Source organism: Rhinichthys klamathensis, unplaced genomic scaffold (genome assembly GCF_029890125.1).
Source record: "Rhinichthys klamathensis goyatoka isolate OS25496 unplaced genomic scaffold, OSU_Roscu_1.1 h1tg000549l_1, whole genome shotgun sequence".
Lineage (NCBI taxonomy): Eukaryota > Metazoa > Chordata > Actinopteri > Cypriniformes > Leuciscidae > Rhinichthys > Rhinichthys klamathensis.
Genome location: NW_026607020.1, coordinates 361,099 through 381,625, shown reverse-complemented (window position 1 = coordinate 381,625; position 20,527 = coordinate 361,099). Strand labels below are relative to the sequence as shown.

At 38.2% G+C, this 20,527-nt stretch overlaps 1 protein-coding gene across 3 annotated transcripts; it reads right to left on the bottom strand.

Annotated features, from left to right (window-relative positions):
- Positions 1-1,183: 1,183 nt before the first annotated feature.
- On the bottom strand, positions 1,184-19,723 carry lin54 (lin-54 DREAM MuvB core complex component). 3 transcript variants are annotated; one of them, XM_056238960.1, is made up of 14 exons: positions 19,527-19,723; positions 12,432-13,137; positions 10,874-10,991; positions 10,624-10,775; positions 10,349-10,504; positions 10,009-10,216; positions 8,812-8,882; positions 8,450-8,647; positions 8,275-8,366; positions 8,106-8,177; positions 6,611-6,713; positions 6,156-6,293; positions 5,843-6,045; positions 1,184-1,808 (listed from the first exon to the last, which is right to left on the bottom strand). In XM_056238960.1, exons 2-14 carry the CDS (start codon positions 13,110-13,112, stop codon positions 1,610-1,612), a joined length of 2,391 nt encoding a protein of 796 aa, XP_056094935.1. In that variant the 5' UTR covers positions 13,113-13,137; positions 19,527-19,723; the 3' UTR covers positions 1,184-1,609. The 3 variants fall into 3 exon arrangements, with proteins under 3 accessions (XP_056094935.1, XP_056094937.1, XP_056094936.1); XM_056238962.1 differs by having other exon boundaries at positions 10,642-10,775; positions 19,527-19,722; XM_056238961.1 differs by lacking the exon at positions 19,527-19,723 and adding an exon at positions 19,250-19,495.
- Between the last annotated feature and the right edge of the window lie 804 nt (positions 19,724-20,527).

Here is a 20,527-nt window from a genome sequence, read left to right as displayed (position 1 = left end):
TATATAATTTTGATTCTTGTTACTGTAAAATAATTGTGCGCTAAAAAAATTAATCAAATGTAACAATTTCTTAATAATCTTACAGTAATCATGGATGATTATCTTTATATACTGTGAATTTTTTTTATACAAGCAAAAAATCTCATTGATTCTCATTACTATTAAATTCATTTTATGATACTAAAATGAAAAAGAAATCTGTACATCATAATAATGAACATCATTATTTGTAATGGTTATTTTAGATATTTTCATTACTGCTAAATAATTTCATGCTACTAAAAAGTAAAAAGAAATCTGTCAACGAATACAATTATTTGAATCCAAGCAATTGTACAGTAATGAGAACAAGTTGTGTATGTTTTATCATACACAATTATCTTATATTGTTTATAAAAATGGTTTGCAAACAAAAAACTAATTTTAATTAACATTACTGTAAAATAATCTTACATTACTAAAAAAAACCCTGCACTTTAAGCTTATTTAAACCAAATTATAATTACACTAATGAGTAAATAATTATTCTGATTTTATGCATAATTATAATTGGGGGGGGGAACAAACAAACAAAATGCAAAAACAAACAAACAAAACTTAATAGGACCTAAATTATGCTTCATTTTCATTAAGAAATATTCATTTTATTTTGGGATGTAATAAAATAGACTGGACATGTTCTTCATAAAGCGTTTCAGCGACTTGGTGTTTGCCACAAAAAAAAAAAACCTAGAGAAAACAATTCCCACAATCATTCAGGAGGTTCTTCATTTACCTGTAAACTGAGATGAAGAAGCATGTTCAAACAAGCTTTAAGACTGAATATTATTTAGCGGATGTTTTTTTTTTTCATTAGTAAAGATTTCAATCTAATCTTATCCGAGATATATTGGCTGTAAGCACTTTTGGGATACAGGATCTCTGTACCGCTTCATGCTTGTCCGGTCCGGGATGGAGTACGGCCTCCCGGCTGAAAGCGTGTGTTCTTGGAACGGGGAAGGGGAACCCGATTCTGCTCAAGGAACAAAAACTGCTGCAAGCAAATAAATATAATGAAGCTACAGTACAGGCTACTTACTGTATACAAGTCATGATCAGACGGCTAATGACATGGGCAGGGAAGTTCCTTCCGCATCCGGAGGTTATTAACAGTTAGAAAAAAAAGGGCGTTCTGACGACAGTGAATGGTTATATGAAAATCCAGTTTTAAAAGACAAACAAATAGCATGATTACACATTTAAAAGTGGAAAACGTTGCCAAACAAAAACAAAACTACCTTAAAATTGTATCGATTGTTCTAAAACAAATCCCCTTCCAGGAAAGCAAACAGTGCAAGTCCTCTTGCAGGGGCTACACTCGAGTACTGTAGTCCTCCTACTGAATATAGTGTGTCCTCCGGCTCGACGGACACACATTACATCTGTTCTGTCAGAGGCCAATGGGAAGTTCTGCTTGGTCTCTCTTTATTAGAAGCCCCGTGAGTCCATTTGAGGGGCGGGCAGAAGTGCCCTCAGTGGACCGCCACTCTGGGTTGGGCAGCGCACCGGGCCGTGGGACCCAAGCGGGCGGGATGAAGGGCTCTCAGTCATGGCTTTGCCAGGCCCGGGTCTAGCAGTTGATGGGGCAGTCCGTCTTGGCTTTGCCAGCAAAACTGATGATTCTCCTGAGGCAGCGCCCGAACTCCTCCAGGATGAGGCGCTCGGCCACGGCCTGAGGCTGGTTGGCCAGCTCCGCCTGCTCCGCTTGCTCCAGCAAACAGTCACACGTCGCCTCCGCCACTTCCTTTGTTACGAATGTGTACGGCAACCTAGAGAAAAATTCATTAACATTCGAGTTATTACAGGAAGACCATTTTCTAACACTAAAAAAGGGTGTTTTGTTAAAGTGTTCCATGAAGTTTCTAGACAGCTGCTACATTGCCATGGCATTTCTGTTTTAAAAACAGTAAATACACATTTATAACAATATACTTTGTGTTATATTACCTTGGCCGTAAATTTGACGAATGAATGCTGCTGCGTGAGGGTTTCTAATACAACAGCTGAGTGAGATAAATCTTTCTAGATGTTAGCCGAGTGATTGTTAAAGGGATAGTTCACCCAAAACGGAAAATTCTGTCATTAATTACTCACCCGTAAGACATTCGTTCATCTTCTGAACACAAATGAAGATTTTTTTTAAGAAATCAGAGCTATGACACTTTAAAAGTTCATATAGAGATCATAAAACTTTATGAATTGAGCGGTTTAGTCCAAGTTTCTGAAAAGACTGGATTGATTTATATGATGAACAGATTGAATTTAGGCTTTTATTCACACATTGATCAGTGAACAAACGAAAGTTCAACCGAAGCTTGTTGATGCGCGAGAACAAACCTCATTGGTTCTTAACGAAGCTCAAACACAAGCTTAATTCTCATAACACGAGAATTAACTTATTGGTTCTCGCACGTCAAGTGAACATGCTTGAGGTTCTGTTTACCAGAACTGGGGCCGTATTCACAAAGAATTTTATCTTACCACTAGGAGTACTCCTAAATCGCACTAAAATATTTTAGCTAGGAGTTTTCTCTTAAAAGTTATTCACAGCGCCTTTCAGACCTACTCTTGGTAAGGAAAAATGACAACTCCTAAACTAAGAGTGAGTCTTCGTTGCTATGGATGACGTCAGTTCTCATGCACGAGCCTCCTCGCAATGATCACGGTGATTGGTTGTTAGATGACAGGGCCATCATGCGGAACATAACACAGACGCAACAAATCATGGAATTACGACATCTAAATATGTCTGTGTCCTACACAAAATAATAATAGTAATGTCATCGAAATGCATATATAATGACATGTTTGTGCAGGCCCCAGTGAAGTGTAATTCTAAAAAGGCACAGAGAGAGAAAAGTCGTGAATTAAATTAAATTAAATCAAGGTAGCCTAATACCCTAATGAAAACCTCCACTTGCCTAATAATGAAAAAAAACAACTTGCATTAACACTTGCTTGGTTAATTGACATCCTATTAGCCTAAATAGACTACTTAAAGCAAGGAAATGTTGCTCTTATTGAAGTAATGTAATAGTTGAATGACAGTGGATTATGAAGTCGCCAAAACGGAAAAGAAAGCTCAGCTGGACGCAGGATCAGTTACTGCTGCTGGCCGAGTTGGTGCTAAAAAAAAAAAAAAAAAAAAAAAAAAAAAAAACATAATAAAAGTGAAATTCGGCACTGGGATATCAAGCAAAACTAAGCGTGAGAATGGGAGAGGATTTGTTTGCAGATCAATGCAGCATTCCCGCTTGTGTCGCGGACCCGGGACGACTGCGAGAGGCGGTGGTGTGCGCTACAATCCTTTGTGAATAGGTCTTAGTGAGTTAGGAGTCCTCTCGACTTCTGTTAAGCTGTCCCAGACTTAGGTGCTATATTTAGGGCTAAAATGCTTCGTGAATTACTCTTAGTGAAAAAAATTAGGAGTCCTAAAGTTAGGAGTGACACGCCCATTATTTTTAGGAGTTGGTCCTAAATTTGCAAGTTAGGAGCTACTTTTAGCCTTAAAATTCTTTGTGAATACGGCCCCTGATGTGTGAGTTGATCAATGTTTATGTGAATAAAAGCCTAAATTCAACCTGTTTGAACCATTATATAAAGTGATTGTGTCTTTTCAGAAAATCCTCAATTCATATGGATTAGTTTTATGATCTCTACATGAACTTTTTGAAGCATCAAAGTGGTAGTTGCATAGCTGTCAATGGAGGGACAGAAAGCTCTCAGATTTCATCAAAAATATCTTAATTTGTGTTCAGAAAATGACAGAAGTCTTGACACAACATGAGGGGGGAGTAATTAATGACATTTTTGGGTGAACTATCCCTTTAAGAAGCTCTGGATGGTTGTTGCTAAGGCACTGCTAGGGAGTTACTAGATGTTTTTTTAAAGTGTTCTGTATTGTTACTAAGGTGTTCTAGTGGTTCATTGGCCATTGCTAGGTGGCTGTGGGATTTATGGATGGCTGGACAGATTTAATGACAACCCAAAAGGTATTGTGGTAATAAAGAGCTGACAAATTAAAGGCACAGTATGCAAGTTTAACCACCAGAGGTCACTTATTCAAAACAGTAGCTTGATGTCGCGAATAAGAGTGGAATCATGGGAGTTGTCGTCTTCACCTCCACAGCCGATGGAGAGCAATCCGACGAGACTCAAGGCTGAAATCATGTTCATGGATGAGCTAATGTATTAAAGTTTTATTAGCGTTACTGTGGTATGAAGCAGGGCGGGGCCGAGAGCCGTGGGAGCGGAACGAGGCCGGTGGAGCGAATGCTAATGAGAGACAGATACCTGCGCGACACACCAGTCTCGAGTCCCATGGCCTCCGGAGCTTTTATTTTGCTTAAATGCCACAGTCGGCTGCTGCCGCTCCTTTCGTTTTGTTGTTTATGTTTATTTTACGATTAAAGTTACGTTTAACGTCAGCCTCCTTCCCTGAACTTTGTTAATTATGTTTAATCAGTTAAATTCATTCCAATGAAACAGAGTGCTGAATTATTACGCATACAGGTTTTTTTTCTGACAAATTAAAATTGTTGGGTAATGCGGCACTGTTTTACTTGGTCAAAACAATCATAATAAAAATAATGTTTGTTTGAGTGTGTTAAGTTATTTTAACTATCTGTGCGTTCGCTTGGTGACTGCTATTAGACAGTTGTTGCACACTGCAGTAAGCTAGATCGATATTAGAATATCATATAATAAAAGCTGGATGACTTGTGTTGCTAAATGGCATGCAATTCATTTTAAAACATTGTACGGTGGAGAAAATGCTGTATTACGGTTTCTACAGATAAAGCTCTCTGATTTTATGAGTCTACACTTGACAAAAATGGTGTTGACTCCGAGGCACAAACAAGTTTCTCGCTGTAAATCAAGAAAACGAGATTCAAACAATAAGACTAACTTGATAAGGTTTCCAAAGAGTTGCTCAGCTGTCTAATAAAACACATCATATACCGTAAAACTTCAAATAATAGCACGGGCTTTTATTTTCCCAAATCGTCGAACTGCACTGGCTTGTATTTGAGACAGGCGTCTATATGAGGCCTTTATAATTTAGTGTTGAGATGTTGTTCATTGAGTGTAGGCCTAGAGTCTCTAACCTCTAAAAATCTCCAAATGCTCCACGTGAAACTACGGTCTTCCGACCTTTTACTATCGCGTCAATTGATTTTGTTTAATATGCGCGAGGGAGAGAGAGAGCAAGACAGCGCTCGTGTTGTTTGAAGACGTGAGAGTGCGCGCCCGTGGCGCTCTCTCTCTCTCTCTGCTCGTTATGCGGCGTTCAAGCGCAGCAGTCATTCTACATCACACACCGATCAAAAAAGGCTTTGGCGGGACAAAAATTAGCTTTGGCGGCCGCCAAAAAGTGGACGATCTGACGGGTTTTAGAAGATTAAATACAACCCGAAACTAAAAAACAGACCCGGCCTCTATTTGAGACCGGCCTTTATTTACCCAAATCTGCAGCCACACCAGAAGTGTAAAAGTGACAGGCGTCTATATGGGACTCGGCTATTATTTGAAGTTTAACGGTAATAAAGCGTCTTTGGTGTTTGTTTATAGTATCTACTTGAAGTAAAGCTGGAATTCGAGGATATGACATCATTGACAGGCCACGCAATGACACTGGTCATTACGAAGGGTTAAAATTACTGATTTCTCTGGATTTAAAAATTGTTGGAAACGTATGGGATAATGTAAGAACACAAGTCAACAAAACAAAAAATTTTCTAGTGGTTTTTCGATATTTTAATCCAAAAATCGTACATATTGTGCCTTTAAAGGAAAGACTTACTTCCCGCCTCCACTGGTGAGGGCTGGTGTGGTTCTGGTGAGCAGATCTGAGATCTGTGAGGACAGTTTGGTTTTGGCTGCGGTTTGCTGCTGGACCCGCACCTCTGCAGCGTCGGCCAGGTGCATCAGCGTCTTCCTCTCAGGACTCTCCTCAAAGTTCTTGCAGCCCATACATTTGCAGATGGACGAACACATGATCTTTGCCTAATGCGAACAAACATCAGAATAATATCATCACAACTGAAAACGAACCATTCTTCTATATGCCACAAGAGCTTGGGCACCACTACCCTTTGACCTGTGAAAACACTCACCTCATAACACTCGCAGTAGTTTTTCAGACAGCCAGATTTCTTACAATTGCAGCCTTTGCTGTGTCTCCTGTCCGACTCTCCTTGTTTGCCTTTACCGATCTTGGGTTTGAAAGCCACAGGGTTTCTGTCTAAACACGACTGGGAAAAAACACATTACTTCTTACTTCATTTGATACCTATGCACTTCAAAGCATTACAGCAAAGCTGTCCTGATCAGTGAGACAAACAACATGTCAAGGGCAATGATATGCTATTGTTAAGGGGTTTTGGGAGGTTAACTGGCAAATAGCAAGTCTGGTAAGTCTCTGATATTCTTAACTATGAGTCTAAACTAAAATAAATAAATAAATAGAATATCATAATAAAGGCACATTTGAAGTGTATGTAGGCAGATGGAAAATAATGACAAGTGAAAAAAAGCCAATGTAGATCTATAGGAATGCAGGATTCATTACCTTGATGGCCTTCAGTCTTTCACTCTCATGATCAAGGTTGTTGAAGCAGTTCACACAGTTACAGTTATTGCAGAACTCCCCATTGGCAAAGCAATCACAATACCTGTGAGACGAGAGACATTGAACTCTTATAGAGTAAATGCAAAATACAATTCATAAAAAAAAATAAACAATAAAACAACTTCAGCTGCCCAAGAGATACGCTACAGTTCAAAAGTTTGGGAACGGTAAAGCCTCTTTTCACCAAGCCTGCATTGATTTGATCAAAATACAGTACAAACAGAAATATTGTGAACAGGGATGCACCTACAGCAATTATTTTGGCCAATACCGATTTTAACAAACAACTATTGGCCGATACTGATATTTGTTACTTGCTCACTTATTTGAACGTTGTCATTAAAATTACTGTTTTAATTGTCATTACAGATTACTGTTTTGATTTATGTTTTAAATCAGCAAAGTTAAAAAACACATGCATTAAGGTATCCTAGTAGCTAGTTTATTGCTCATCAAATCACTTTCTTTAAACATGGATTGGATCCATTAAACAGGCCAACATTATAAGAGAGGCACAAATTAATACAAAGACGTCAACCTTCTGAGGTTATTTTTGCTATCAAATATTTCTTAACATTAACATATTTGACTTTATTATAGAACATTACATATTTCTTTAATAAATAGAAAGATATTGAACAACTCAGTGCCTTTACGCAGTTACATACTATTCTATCGGTTTGTTAAATCGGCCGATACATCAGTGCATCTCTAATTGTGAAATATGATTAATTTAAAATGGATGTTTTCTGTGTGTATATATTGTAAAAAAGTAATTTATTCCAGTGATCAAAGCTGAATTTGTCAGCATCATTACTCCAGTCTTCAGTGTCACATAACCCTTCAGGAATCATTCTAATATGATGATTTAATGATCAAGAAAAATTCTGATTATTATCAATGTTGTGCAGCTTCATATTTGTGGAAACCATGATGCATTTTTTCAAGATTCATCAATTAAAAATAACTAATTTAAAATAGAAATATTTTGTATTATTATAAATGTCTTTACTGCCACTTCAGATCAATTAAATGTATCATTGCTTAACAAAAATATTAATTTATTTAATAAAAAAAAAATATATATATTACTGACCCCAAACTTTTGAATGGTAGTACATGAAATGCTACAGGCAAAGCTTGAAAAAAATATTCATGTCAATATTGAAACTGCTTGACAGGTAGCAATAAAATGTAAAATTATATTTGCACCTCTGATAATCCCCTTCCTGTCTGTCAGAATTAACAGTCCTTGCTGGTGAATTTGACAGTATGAGAACTGAATTACAGGTTGTTAAAAGGAAGGAAGCTGTTGTAAAAATCACACAATTGGATTTGGAAACTATGAAAGCGCTTGCCAAACGTAGCAGCTCACACAGATTACACCTTACATGGGCCGTTTTCAGAGAAAGTAAACAAATGCTGGGGAACATACAATTTCAGACACTGTGACCGTGTGCAGTTGCAGGGTTTCCTCGGCCTTGAGGTTGCTTCTGACGTTGATAAACTGTAATAAAGCAGAATGTAACCTGAGATTTAATGAAATCTTTTGCTTGATGCAACTGATATACATGTAGCATTGAAGCATGTGGCGCTCGGCTCACCCGTTGAGTGAAAGCCTGGCTTGAGTCTGTATGGGAGTGGCTGTTGAGAAGGTGGAGCTGCTGGTCAAAGTCACAAACGCAGGCTGGGGGATCTATGGGAACAAGCAAGGTGAGAGAGTCCAACAAAAACAAGCAACCTAACTCATCCGTCCGGCTCCAGCACTGACATACGGACCTGCGTAACGTATGGGGCCGGCAACACAGCGTAGCCCATGTTTCCAGAGCCGTGGGCGGGCGTGAGCACAGTGCCCGGCGGCAGGTTGGTGAGGTTGGGCTGGATCTGTGGCAGATGAGTGGCTGGCATGATGAGACGCTGGGGGGTCTGACTGGTGGTCACCACCTGAGCTGCTGACGTCAAGGGTTTGGGTACAACCTGTGCACAAACAATAAAAATGTATATATATATATATATATATATATGTTCCAGATTATGAACACCATACAGCAACCAGACCAAAAGCTGCACGGCCATCCGTAAGAATGGTGTCATTGTGTGCAGAACTGCTGTGAGAGGGAACTAGGCGCTTCACTGTGTACCTGTTTGACGGTCTGTGCCGAGACGATGGGTACAGACATCCGTACCGCAGCGTTCATCATCACAGACTTGGCTTTGCAAACAAGACAAAAGTAACTAAATGTTATTCAATTTTCTTAAATTCCCATATTCATATACAATCATAGCATTCAAATCATTCTTAAAAATGGATCGCTGCAGTGCTGTGCACCCACTATAAAAACAACACTGCATGGCAAGAGAGCAGCATATTGGAGAAGGACCACTGCCTAAAACAATATTTAACTGAATATTATGAAAGACAGTCACAGGGGTACAGTTGGGAACAATTTTTTTAAAAATATATATATATATTTTTTTTTAATAATTAATAATAATAACTTATATTTATATAGCGCCTTTCACAATACCCAAGGACGCTTTACACATAACAGCAGAGAAAGGCTATTATGCCCCTTTTTACAAGATGTAATATAATTCTGAAGTTTCAGCTCATTTATTATACCATGTTGTAAATATCCATTTTTTTAATTTTGCATTATAGGTCCCCTTTAACATACAGTTAAGGCCAATAATTGCATTTATGCCACTTCTATCTAAAAAAAAAAAAGAGAAAAAAAGGTGAAAGATTTATAATTGTTTATAAAAAATTGAAATGTATCAGTTTTATAAATGAATATTTATAATTATTATAAATAATTGAATCAATATTTTAAACATGTAAAATATAACAATTAATTTACAACAAATTTCTAGTTAAATTGCAAATCAAATATGGTGTGGCACAATAAAACTTGTATACTGCATAAATTAAAATTGATGAAAAAACATCTTGGCTGTATGCTATTCTATGATATAACAAATAAGCTTGATACATTGATATTCTACGCTTTTATTAAAAGCTGGTGAAGTGACTATCAGAACAGCTCATGAAATTAAGTTCACGTCCTCATACAGCACCGCCCAATCACACTGAGACACGCAGACTTGCATGCAGATTTTAAGTGACGTGCACCTGATTTAGGTTAATATCAAAAATGAGTAGGAACTATACATCGATTTATTATTACCCAGCCCTATTTGGCAATGGAATTGCATTTTTTCCAATTACTTATTCCATAAAAGTAGTGAATAATTCTTATATGAAAACAGAATCATAAAGCGAAACCGGATTTGTTAAATTGGTTCGTTCCCCATCGCTGCACACATGATGTCCTGACCTGGTTGGATGGAGGGGTTGGTGTTGATGCTGGCGCCCGTCTGTGCCGTGCCGCTGCCGGTGGTGGCCGTTACCAGCCGCACGTAATGGAAGCGACTGCCCGGCACCTGGATCTGCTGCACGTTGGGAGGTGTGGTGAGGGGGATGATGGTCTTAAACTGGGATGTTCCCATCCCTCCCACTGTAACTGTCTGCATTGGCTTTGCAGCCTGTACACGAAAACAGATAAAAACATAGTTTTGTATTGTTGTACACTAAATGTCACAGAGGCTTTGTTAAAATCTATATTTGACAGGACAGCAAACTGGTTTGGGTTTTTTGAGGACTCTAGATGGGCGTACCTGTGCGGTGGACTGGCTGGTTCCTGCTTTAGCTGGACTAGTGGTGGCTGACTGTTGAACCGTGAGGATTTGCTGGCCTAGAGCCACATTGAGCGGCAGGGTCACAGACTTCTGGGGTGAGTTTGGAGACTGACTGGCCACCGAAACCACAGTCAACTACAGACAGAGGAGAAACACGAGGACGAGGGTGACATCAGAAACCAGAGTGTGGTCATCATAGAGAAAAAGCTGGCACCACAAAGACGGGTAAATGTAACTGCGATGCAAGTTTTTACATTTGAAAGATTCAAGACCTTGCTGGGAGACTTGAGAGGCGAGATGGCGACTTTGCTGTTACCAGACGTATTCTGTGTCACAGTGCTGATGGCCTCGCCAATGGAGATGGTGCGTGGAGGTGTCACAGGGGTACTCTGGGTAAGAACTCGCCCTGTTGGCAAAAGAAGGGGATTGAAATGTAGATTTGACAATCGTGCTGATACAACAACTACACTTTTGCTCATGTTATAAACACAGAGAGAAGATTACCAGTCACTACAGGAGACACTGAAGCTGGGCTGGTCAGGGCTTTACTGTTCAGGGCCTTTGTGATGATGAGCTTTGTTATCATTGGTCCAGCCGTAGATACTGGTGGTTTCTTTGTGATCTGTGAGGAGAAACACGACACTTGGTGATTATTTTAGTAGCTTTTGATAGACCGTGACACTGAACAGGAAACAAGACTTCCAAACTATTTTTTTCTTTCCTTTCCTGGAAGTCAATGGCTTCAGTCAACTGTCTGGTTACCAACTTTCTTCCAAATATATGCTTTTGTGTTCAACAGAACAAAGACTCATACAGGTTTGGAACCACTTCAGGGCGAGTAAATGATGACAGAATTGTTATTTTTTGGTCAACTATCCCTTACAATATTGTAACAGTTAATCAAACTTTACTTAATACTTATTATTAAGGATATTTAATATGTATTTAACTGAGTATTCATTTGTTTTTTAATAAATAATAGCAACAACACTGATTTAAATACAGCATTAAAATTGCATTTTTCTTGTACTATAAATTACTACAGTACTATATACTATACTTACTACTTGTACTATTATACTATAATTACTTACTATAAATACTATATTAAAAATAGCTCATTTAAAAAATACAGTAAAATAAAAAAGCATGTCCTTACAGAAAAAAAGTTTTTTTTTTTTTATATGACTAATATAAATAATATTATATATAATCATTAACAATAAAAATAATAATTAATGATCAAAATTGATATTAAAAAAGGCATTTTCCTTATAGAATTTAACAAATATGACTATTATTTGTAAAAAATTATACATGAAATTAATCATTTTAGTAGCTCATTCAACTCGTATGTTTTAAAAATAAATGACACAAACATTACATATTATCGTAAATCTATTATTAAATAATAATAATAGCACAAATTAAATAGTTTTTGCCTTTAAATAATTATACTATAATAACAATAATAGCTCATGTAAAAATAGAGTAATAAAAATATGACTACTATACATAAATATTATATTATAAATAATAATCAATTTAAAATATAAAGTAATAAAAATGGCATTCATAAGAAAAATATGTTTTACAAATTTGAAGATTTTTCTATTTTTTCAATGCTTGAAAGTGTAAAATAAAGTGTTAACAGAATGTTATACAGTGTCCATATAGTTACTGTAGTAGCTATAAATTATGCATAATCACATGCAACTGACCCTAAAAACCCACCCTAATTAAGTAGTTAATTATTAGTCAGTAAATGTATAATTACACTAACACGGACCTTAAAATAAAGTGTAACCAACATTTTCACTAACAACCAGTCAGCAGCAGCAGCTACAGTTTATATATTAGTTAACACCTCGTTGTTACATGCAATATATACGTATAAATCCCACAAAAAAAGAAAGAAACTGATGCCAAAATAAAGAAGTTCTCTTCAGGGTCTCAATATAAAATGGTAATTTCACACCCACCCAACACAGCGTGGCCTGCCACTTCAGTAATGTAGCGTCTGCCTCCTCAGAGCAACACGGAGAGGTTGATAAACACCCACCTGAAGGGTCTTCAGCTGCTGGGCCTGCAGTGTAGTGGAGGAGCCCATCAGCTGACTGGCTGAGCTCACAGCGATCACAGGCTTCCCTACGGCCGTCACCATCTTGATCTGCGTCGGCTGGGCCTTGCCATCCCCTGTGCCCTGGGTAGTGGCGGGCTTGCTCCAAGTGTGGGGCAGAGCCAACATAATGGGCTGCCCTGTTTTACTGAGACCAGTAACCAGGAGCTTCTGGCCCTCTGGCTTGAGCACAGCAGCGCCTGGAGGCTTGCCATCCGCAGTGGGGGAGCTGGCCACTTTATTGATGATGAGCTGGTGGTTAGCTGGGACAGTAACGCTGGAGATTTTGGGGAGGCTTTGAGTCAGTGCAGGACTGGTGGTTTTGGCAGGGGTTGTGGTGGCGACAGCCATGAGGCCGGAGGAGGCGAGGAGGAGTTGAGTTCCCGTGCTGGTGCTACACTGAGCATTAGTGGAGGTGGAGGTCATCTGCATGGACGTGGTGGCTGGACACAGGCTGACGATTTCAGGCACCTCTGTTTCCATAGGAACCTGCGCTGGCTCCGGTTCAGATTGAGGAGGAGGAGCGAGGTGCTCGGCAGGAAGGTCCTCTTCCATTGCGATAGCTTCCGTGTCCATAATCTCATCAGGCAGGAGGCTGTTGAGCTCAGGTGACACCACATCCATTGTGCACAAAGATACTCAAAACACACTAGGAAAGAAAGAAAAAAGCACAATTCTTACATGTATAAAAAGACCAGAAACATCCACAAGAAAGAGATGAGAATAAATCACTGATAAAGTATACAGGAAGCAAAGGGCTCCAGACTGCGACCAAATGGACACATTTTGAGACCTTTTTACCACCTTTTTTCCTGCAGGTACGACTACATTTTGTTGGAGATAGCATGCATGTGTGTGTATTTATATATAAAATATTTATACCGGTAATACAAATTACATATATATATATACAGTATATACAGATGCAAATATATCTTAAATATATACATGCATGAGTGTGTATTTATATATACATAATATATTTATACACAGTACACACACGTATAATGTAAGCACAAACTTTTAATTTGGATGTGGTTAATCGTTTCACAGCCCTACGGGTTCATCAGCACGTTGCCAAACTGATAAGAGCTGCCATTTCTGTTGCATATGAAAAACATCAATCGAAACGGAAGTGGAACGAAACGGGCCATCTCATTTGAGCTGTGCAGCGCAGGCCGATTATCAGCTCAGAGAAACAGTGCAGCAGAAACTCAGAACAGGTTTACTCCGTGTCCAATCTCAATTACGCCACACCGTCACTACACAGCGCTGGGAATTCTGGGAGAAAGCGTTTGAATTCACCGCAGTATTAATAACATCGCGGCGAGATCTGGTGGGAAGCGTTCAAAATCAGAGCAGAATTCTGCTATAAACCATATCAGTCAAACAGCGCTGACGTGGAAACCTGAGAAACACTGTTATAGAAGGCTTTTCAGTCCACAAATCACCAGCAGTCACCATGGATTAATGTAGTAACGCTAACCGTAACCATGGTATTGTGACAGAAATAGTAAAACTTTTTTTTTTTTACATTATTCATCCTAGAGAGTAGGGGTGTAACAATATATCGTGCCACAATATATCGCAATAAAAAAAATGCAACAATACGTATCGTGGATAGTGACAATATGTATCGTGGATAGTTCCCCCAAAATAAAAATTACTGTGTGAGAAAAAAATTAAATTTTTTCAGAGTTTTAGTGTCAGTACTACATTAAACTACTATACATAATGTTGATTATAATGTATAATAATGCAATGGGGGAATATTTGTGGGTCCTGATAATGCCAAATGTCTTATGTTACCAGTAAAAAGTGGCCAACATTATTTTAAATATATCTAGTCAGTGACAGAGAAAGCATATTCATCTAAAATAATTCTGTATTTTCAGCTTCAGAATCATGAATATTTTTATTCTGGTGTCACCATTCTCCTTGGGTTACAAGCACCAAGTCCAAACCTATTCATTTAAACCCACAATGTAATATCAAAGTTAGCATTTTAATCAACAGTACATTTTTTGTTAACCTTTTATCATATGTCTTGGAGTATCGCAATAATATCGTATCGTGAGTTCAGTATCGTGATATGTATCGAATCATGACATGAGGGTATCGTTACACCCCTACTAGAGAGACAACCAAGGTACAACCTTTTGAGAGTGAGAATCAACCACTTTTCAAGGACTTTCAAGTGCTTCAGTAACGGTGTTGCGTCATAAGTCCAGTTTCACAGTTTTCAACAGCTATGTTTCCATTCGTCTATTGTTACGCGCATAGTGGGATATCGCATAAATAAAATGCTTGATGTAAATGCCAAAATGTAGAGAAATTCTAAAAATGTCCTTAAAAAGAAATGCGCTCAATTGAGTCGGATAAATTTATCCGATAAGAAAACGTCGCATAAACCATAGACATCCATAATAAAGGCTAGATGTCTTACGGCGGAGTCTCTATCGTCATCACCGGCGGCCATCTTGTCACAGGCTAGCTTTCTGGCGGGCTCTGTGGTACTGATGATGTATGGTGAGAACACAAATACTCTTATCTTGCTGAAATCTTGACGGATTTTCAAACGGTTTGGTTTCTTACAAACGTTATTAACGTGGCTAGATAATTTTGGTTGGTTATTTATTTATACACTTATTTTTCATAAGTGTGCAGTGTCATAACTACATCTTTGACGTTTATAACAAACCAAACCGTTTACAAAATCGGTAGAAAATTGAGCAAGTTATGGTTATTTAAAAAGTACATGCACCATTAACACAATGTTACGAGTGAGCGAGCTGCCTGTGACAAGATGGCCGCCAGGTGCGGACGTCGACCTCCATTGGCCAGCAGCGCGGACGAGAGATCTAGCCTTTATTATGGATATCTATGGCATAAACTACGATGGAAAAACATTTACCGAATTAATTAGTCGACGAGCTTCAAAAAAAGTCACGTGGCGACGACGACGGACCAACCAGCGACCGATCTCGTTGCACAGCATCTGAAATGCTGTTTTGGTCATTCTGAAATGCCTGAGCAAAGTCTGTCCTCAAAGTGGTTAGGTGTAATTAATTACCTGCCAGAAATGTGTTACACGACTATGTTCCGCCTCCGAAAGCAAGATAACTTTGTTTCATCGGAGCGCTCTGTGTTATATACAGTGGCTTCTCCTACTGCAGCAACTTCCATTTTTCAAGTGATATTTAGCACCAGTTTATCAGTTAGTGACGATTCTGTTCTCTTCGACTCACTGTAAACGCTGCTTTATTCGCAAATGTTTTAAGCAATATTCCAATTCAGATCCGCGTTCAGAGAGAGCAGTCGTCATGTATAGGTATGAAACCGCTTTTCAACCACACAGTATCGTTATTTCTGTGGTACAGTAATTCAAATGATCACAGAAGTACTGGGAAAAAAGTTTATAGTTCAGAATCAGATATGACACTGATGTCTACAGTAGTGATCAAAATAGAGTACATCTTGATGTAAGTGCAAGTAAAACTTGATGCTTCAAATAAAGATTGTATTAATTACATCGTTTCACCAGTAGGTGGCGACAAGTGACTTAAATGTATCCATCATGAATCATTCATTCAAGAGATTTGTTAAAGGGATACTCCACTTTTTTTGGAAATAGTCTCATTTTACAACTCCCCCAGAGTTAAACTGTTGAGTTTACCGTTTTTGAATCCATTCAGCCGATCTCCGGTTCTGGCGGTACCACTTTTAGCATAGCTTAGCATACATCATTGGAGTGGACAAGACAGCAGGCGTAATGATATGACGCAGCGCCTGAAAATACCGTAGTTCCGTTGTGTTGACGGAAGGTGGCCTATTTTCAGGCGCTGCGTCATATCATTACGCCTGCTGCTCTCATGGTACGGCAGTGAAGTTTCTTGATTATTACGCAGGAATGAGAGTATAGTTCCTAGCCATATCAGCCTAGAAAATCACAACTTTACATTTTCCGTCGGTCTTAGTGCACGATGTAACTACAGAAGAGTCAAGTTTTAAATAGGAAAAATATCGAAACTCTTTGGTAATTTTTTTTTAGAAATGCTAATGGTCTTGTCCACTCCAATGATGTATGCTAAGCTATGCTAAAAGTGGTACCGCCAGAACCGGAGATCGGCTGAATGGATTCAAAAACGGTAAAAACTCAACAGTTTAACTCTGGGGGAGTTGTAAAATGAGCCTATTTCCAAAAAAAGTGGAGTATCCCTTTAAAAATCACTGAATTCATCCAGTAATGAAACAAGTGAAGTCTTTATGAGTGAGTCATTGAATCAGTCATTCACAGATTTGTTTAAATAATAAAAATTCATTCAAATTGATTAAATATATTTTTGTAAATAGACTGCAGCCACTAACATTTTGTCAGAAACTCTAGTAAATTACATGTTATTTTGTTTAGTTGTCTATTCAGAATGGTGGGAAAATCATTCGTGATCTCTCAGGTTGTGAGAAGCAAGGAGCGATCAACTCATTATAGTCTACTCTTTCAATTCTGGGGGGAAAAAAAGAATCAGCAGTTGAAATTATTTCAGAGAATTACATTAGAACAGAACTACATGTTTAGGTAGAAATGTGTGTTTAAAAAACAAAACATGTCAATGGTAACATTCACAAAAATTTTATAAAATGATAAACATCACATTTCAACCCTTTTAACCATTGTTTAAGAAACGGGATGAGTCAATGTTATCAAATATTCTGGACACATTATCTATAATGTTATGACTTTTATAATGCATATTAACTTCCCTTCTATAAAACTGGATTCACCTTTAAACACGTTTAATAATTATTGATTTTCATACACTAAACTGAGAGGTTGACATCCAAAACACTCCTTTGTCCGGAGGACAAAGGTTTATAAAGGGTTTGTGTCAAAATCAAACAGGTAATTATCTCCAAGCAGAGATTCTGTTGAATGAAGAGTTAGTGCAACACACACACATACACAATTCATAACTGTTGCTCATTGACCTTTCGTCTTGATACTGAAGAAAGCATAGTTTGAAGGAAATATGTTTCATGCTATCATAGATTATGGACGATTTTATATTTAAATGCATCTGAAAAATAACTGAAAGTAAAAAAAAGATGATAAAAAAAAAATCTTCCCGACTAAAGTTCCCCCCAGTGAATTCCAGCCCTGCGTGTATATGTATTAATAAAACATAACCACTTCAGCCTTATAAGCATGTCTAGACAGCATTTATGAAATCTGAAAGTACCGTTCTGAGAACAACAATGACCAACTTTGTTCATTTACATATGGCGAATTTTTACATGGCATTACATTACAATATCCTCACATAAAGACTGCAGCACTTTACAGGTCTCATCGCATCAAGCACACCAGCACAAATAGTTACATAGTCACATATATTCTGCACGGGTCCGCTGGCGGGCCATTCAAAACCCAGTGTTTCCTAAACGCCGCACACGAGACGACGCGACGCGACCGCTCCCATTCCAATCCCTCTACAGTCGCCACTGGGGACGGCGTTCATCGCGTCGCTCGCAGTGTAGACGAGCGGTTTATATGCACAGCTGCTATGTGGCTAACTAGCACCAGAGCTAACCAGCAGTTACATGTTAAACACAGCAGTCACTCACAGCGAACATTAACCAGCAATACAACGGACAATCTGCTAATAACGACAGCAGTTATGCGCTTCAGATACTGTGTACACAATAAAACACTACACTTTAATCGCTAAACGCAACATACAGCCGTTTTAAACACTGGGAAACAACAGCAGGCCTCTTTTACATGCCTGACAATAACAATCCGCGTTTAATCCTTTACCTCAACAGTGACTTCAGAGAGAGACAGTCAGTTCGCGTCAGCTGGAGTTTGTTGATATTCGACGCGCCTGCTTTCCTGTCTATCCGGTTGCCATGGAAATATCGATATTTACAAGACACGGGGAACAGCACGAGAGTTACTGTAGACCGGAGAGTTTTCCTCTCGATTTGAGTCCTGTTAGAGAGAGTTTAACACGCGCTGAGGGTCTATTTCAGGCCGGGCTGGATTTCGAAAGATCCGCCATTTTCATCCCGTCATCAGTTCGGAAACGAGAAACAGGAGAAGAAGAAAACAACAACTTGATTTATTGTTTTGTTATAGTTAAGAGCACAAAGGTGGGCGAAGTATAGACAAGTGACGTTCGCAATTATCGATTTTGACAATTAAAACTATTAATCTGTCATCATTCGATTTGAACTTGTTCCTCACAGGAACAATAAAAGGTGTTTGTCAGAATGACAGTGACTATCATTGCACGTCTTTTATACAGTGAACATGAACGGAGACTGAAGCTGTCATTCACCCGGACAAAGAAACGAAACCATACACACGAGTATAACACCCAAAACGTTTTCATTGCTAAAATTGTGCACTGTTATGATTTTGATTAAAAGGCATTAGTACAAAAAAACTATGTGAAATAAAAATGTAATAGTTCGTCAGACAAACAAAAGCCACTTAACTACTCTCCAAGTCTTAATGGCAAAGAGATTTATATAAAACAGAGAGCTTAGAAAACTGTGAAGTAAATGAAATTTTAATAAACTTTTATAACAATAATATAGGTCACGCTGCCACTATATGGCAGATATGCCACTATATTATTAGCATTAACATATATATATATACACACACACACACATATAGTGCTAATACTACAGTGAACCAGTGACTATATGTTTCCGAATGTATGACAGACAGGCGCATCGGGTTGGCTGTCACTCACTGTCAGGTATAGTAGCCTCAACTGCTACCAGTTAGCCACTATCAACTCCTGCAACGCTTCGACGCGTGCGGTAACCTTTGGCTATATTTTATTGATGACTCAGAAGCCCAGCAGGGATTAACCAGCGATCGTTTGCGACCCCAGCTGTGTGTGTGTTAGTGTGACGCGGACGGGCATCAGCTGACACTGCACTGTTAGCAGCGCGGCTAACTCAACTAGCCGCGATCATATTCTCGCGCCCCTCGCGAACCCCAGCCGAACTCAAAGCGCTTCTTACACTTGCTCGAGGTGATGAGTGTCGCGACGCTCTTCTGAAATCCGCCGCGCGTTCCGCTCGATCACGCGCTGCTACATCCAACGCGCTGCTGCATCTTGTCGATCATCCGCTCTCAGACGAAGACGATTGTTTAAAATACCGCGCCGAGCGCCATTTCACCTCTAACATCCCATAATCAAGCCACGCCTTCAGAGGAAACAACAAATGACGTCACGCCACAACTTCCGCCCGCGCTGCACGCACACAGCTCAATGGACTGGTTTTAGTTTTTAATGTTATTTATTTATTTTTATTTATGTATTGTATGTATCATTTATATTAATTTAAATGTTTTATAAATTAATTTGAGTAGACTATCTCTGTTTATTGTATCTTATTTGAAAATGTACTTTATTGCCTTGCTCTACCTCGAGTTTATCATCCTATTTTTGTGTGATATATGTATCCCCTGTGATCTTTGTTCAATGATAATAAAATAAATAAATAAAAAGTTGAATGGATTGTGGTCAAAATTTGGTATGTATATATGTTTATTTTAATTCTGAATAAAAATCAGGGTTAATGTTCGAGTAAATTATACAAAAAGCCCAGATAACGTGCCATATCAAGATGTGATGTAGCTTATTCATAAAGTAATAAATAGCATAAACAATAAACGTGTGTAACGACAAAGAGTGCAACAGAAATATTGATGTAGCCTTTTGTATCATATTTTAAAACCAATGGCAATGACATATTATCAGATAATGACTAATTTTACCATATTGGAAACATGGTAAAATTGATGGTGGAAACAAATTTCCTGAAAAGGACAATAAAAGGAATCAATCAATCAATTAACATTTATTTGATTTAATTTATTTAAAATAATGATCATATTATTAAATATTATGAAATATTGATGTAGTCATTTGTATCATATTTTAAAAAAATATCAATGACAAATTATAACATTTATTTGATTTTTTACTGATATTATTATATTATATTTGTGTAAATAA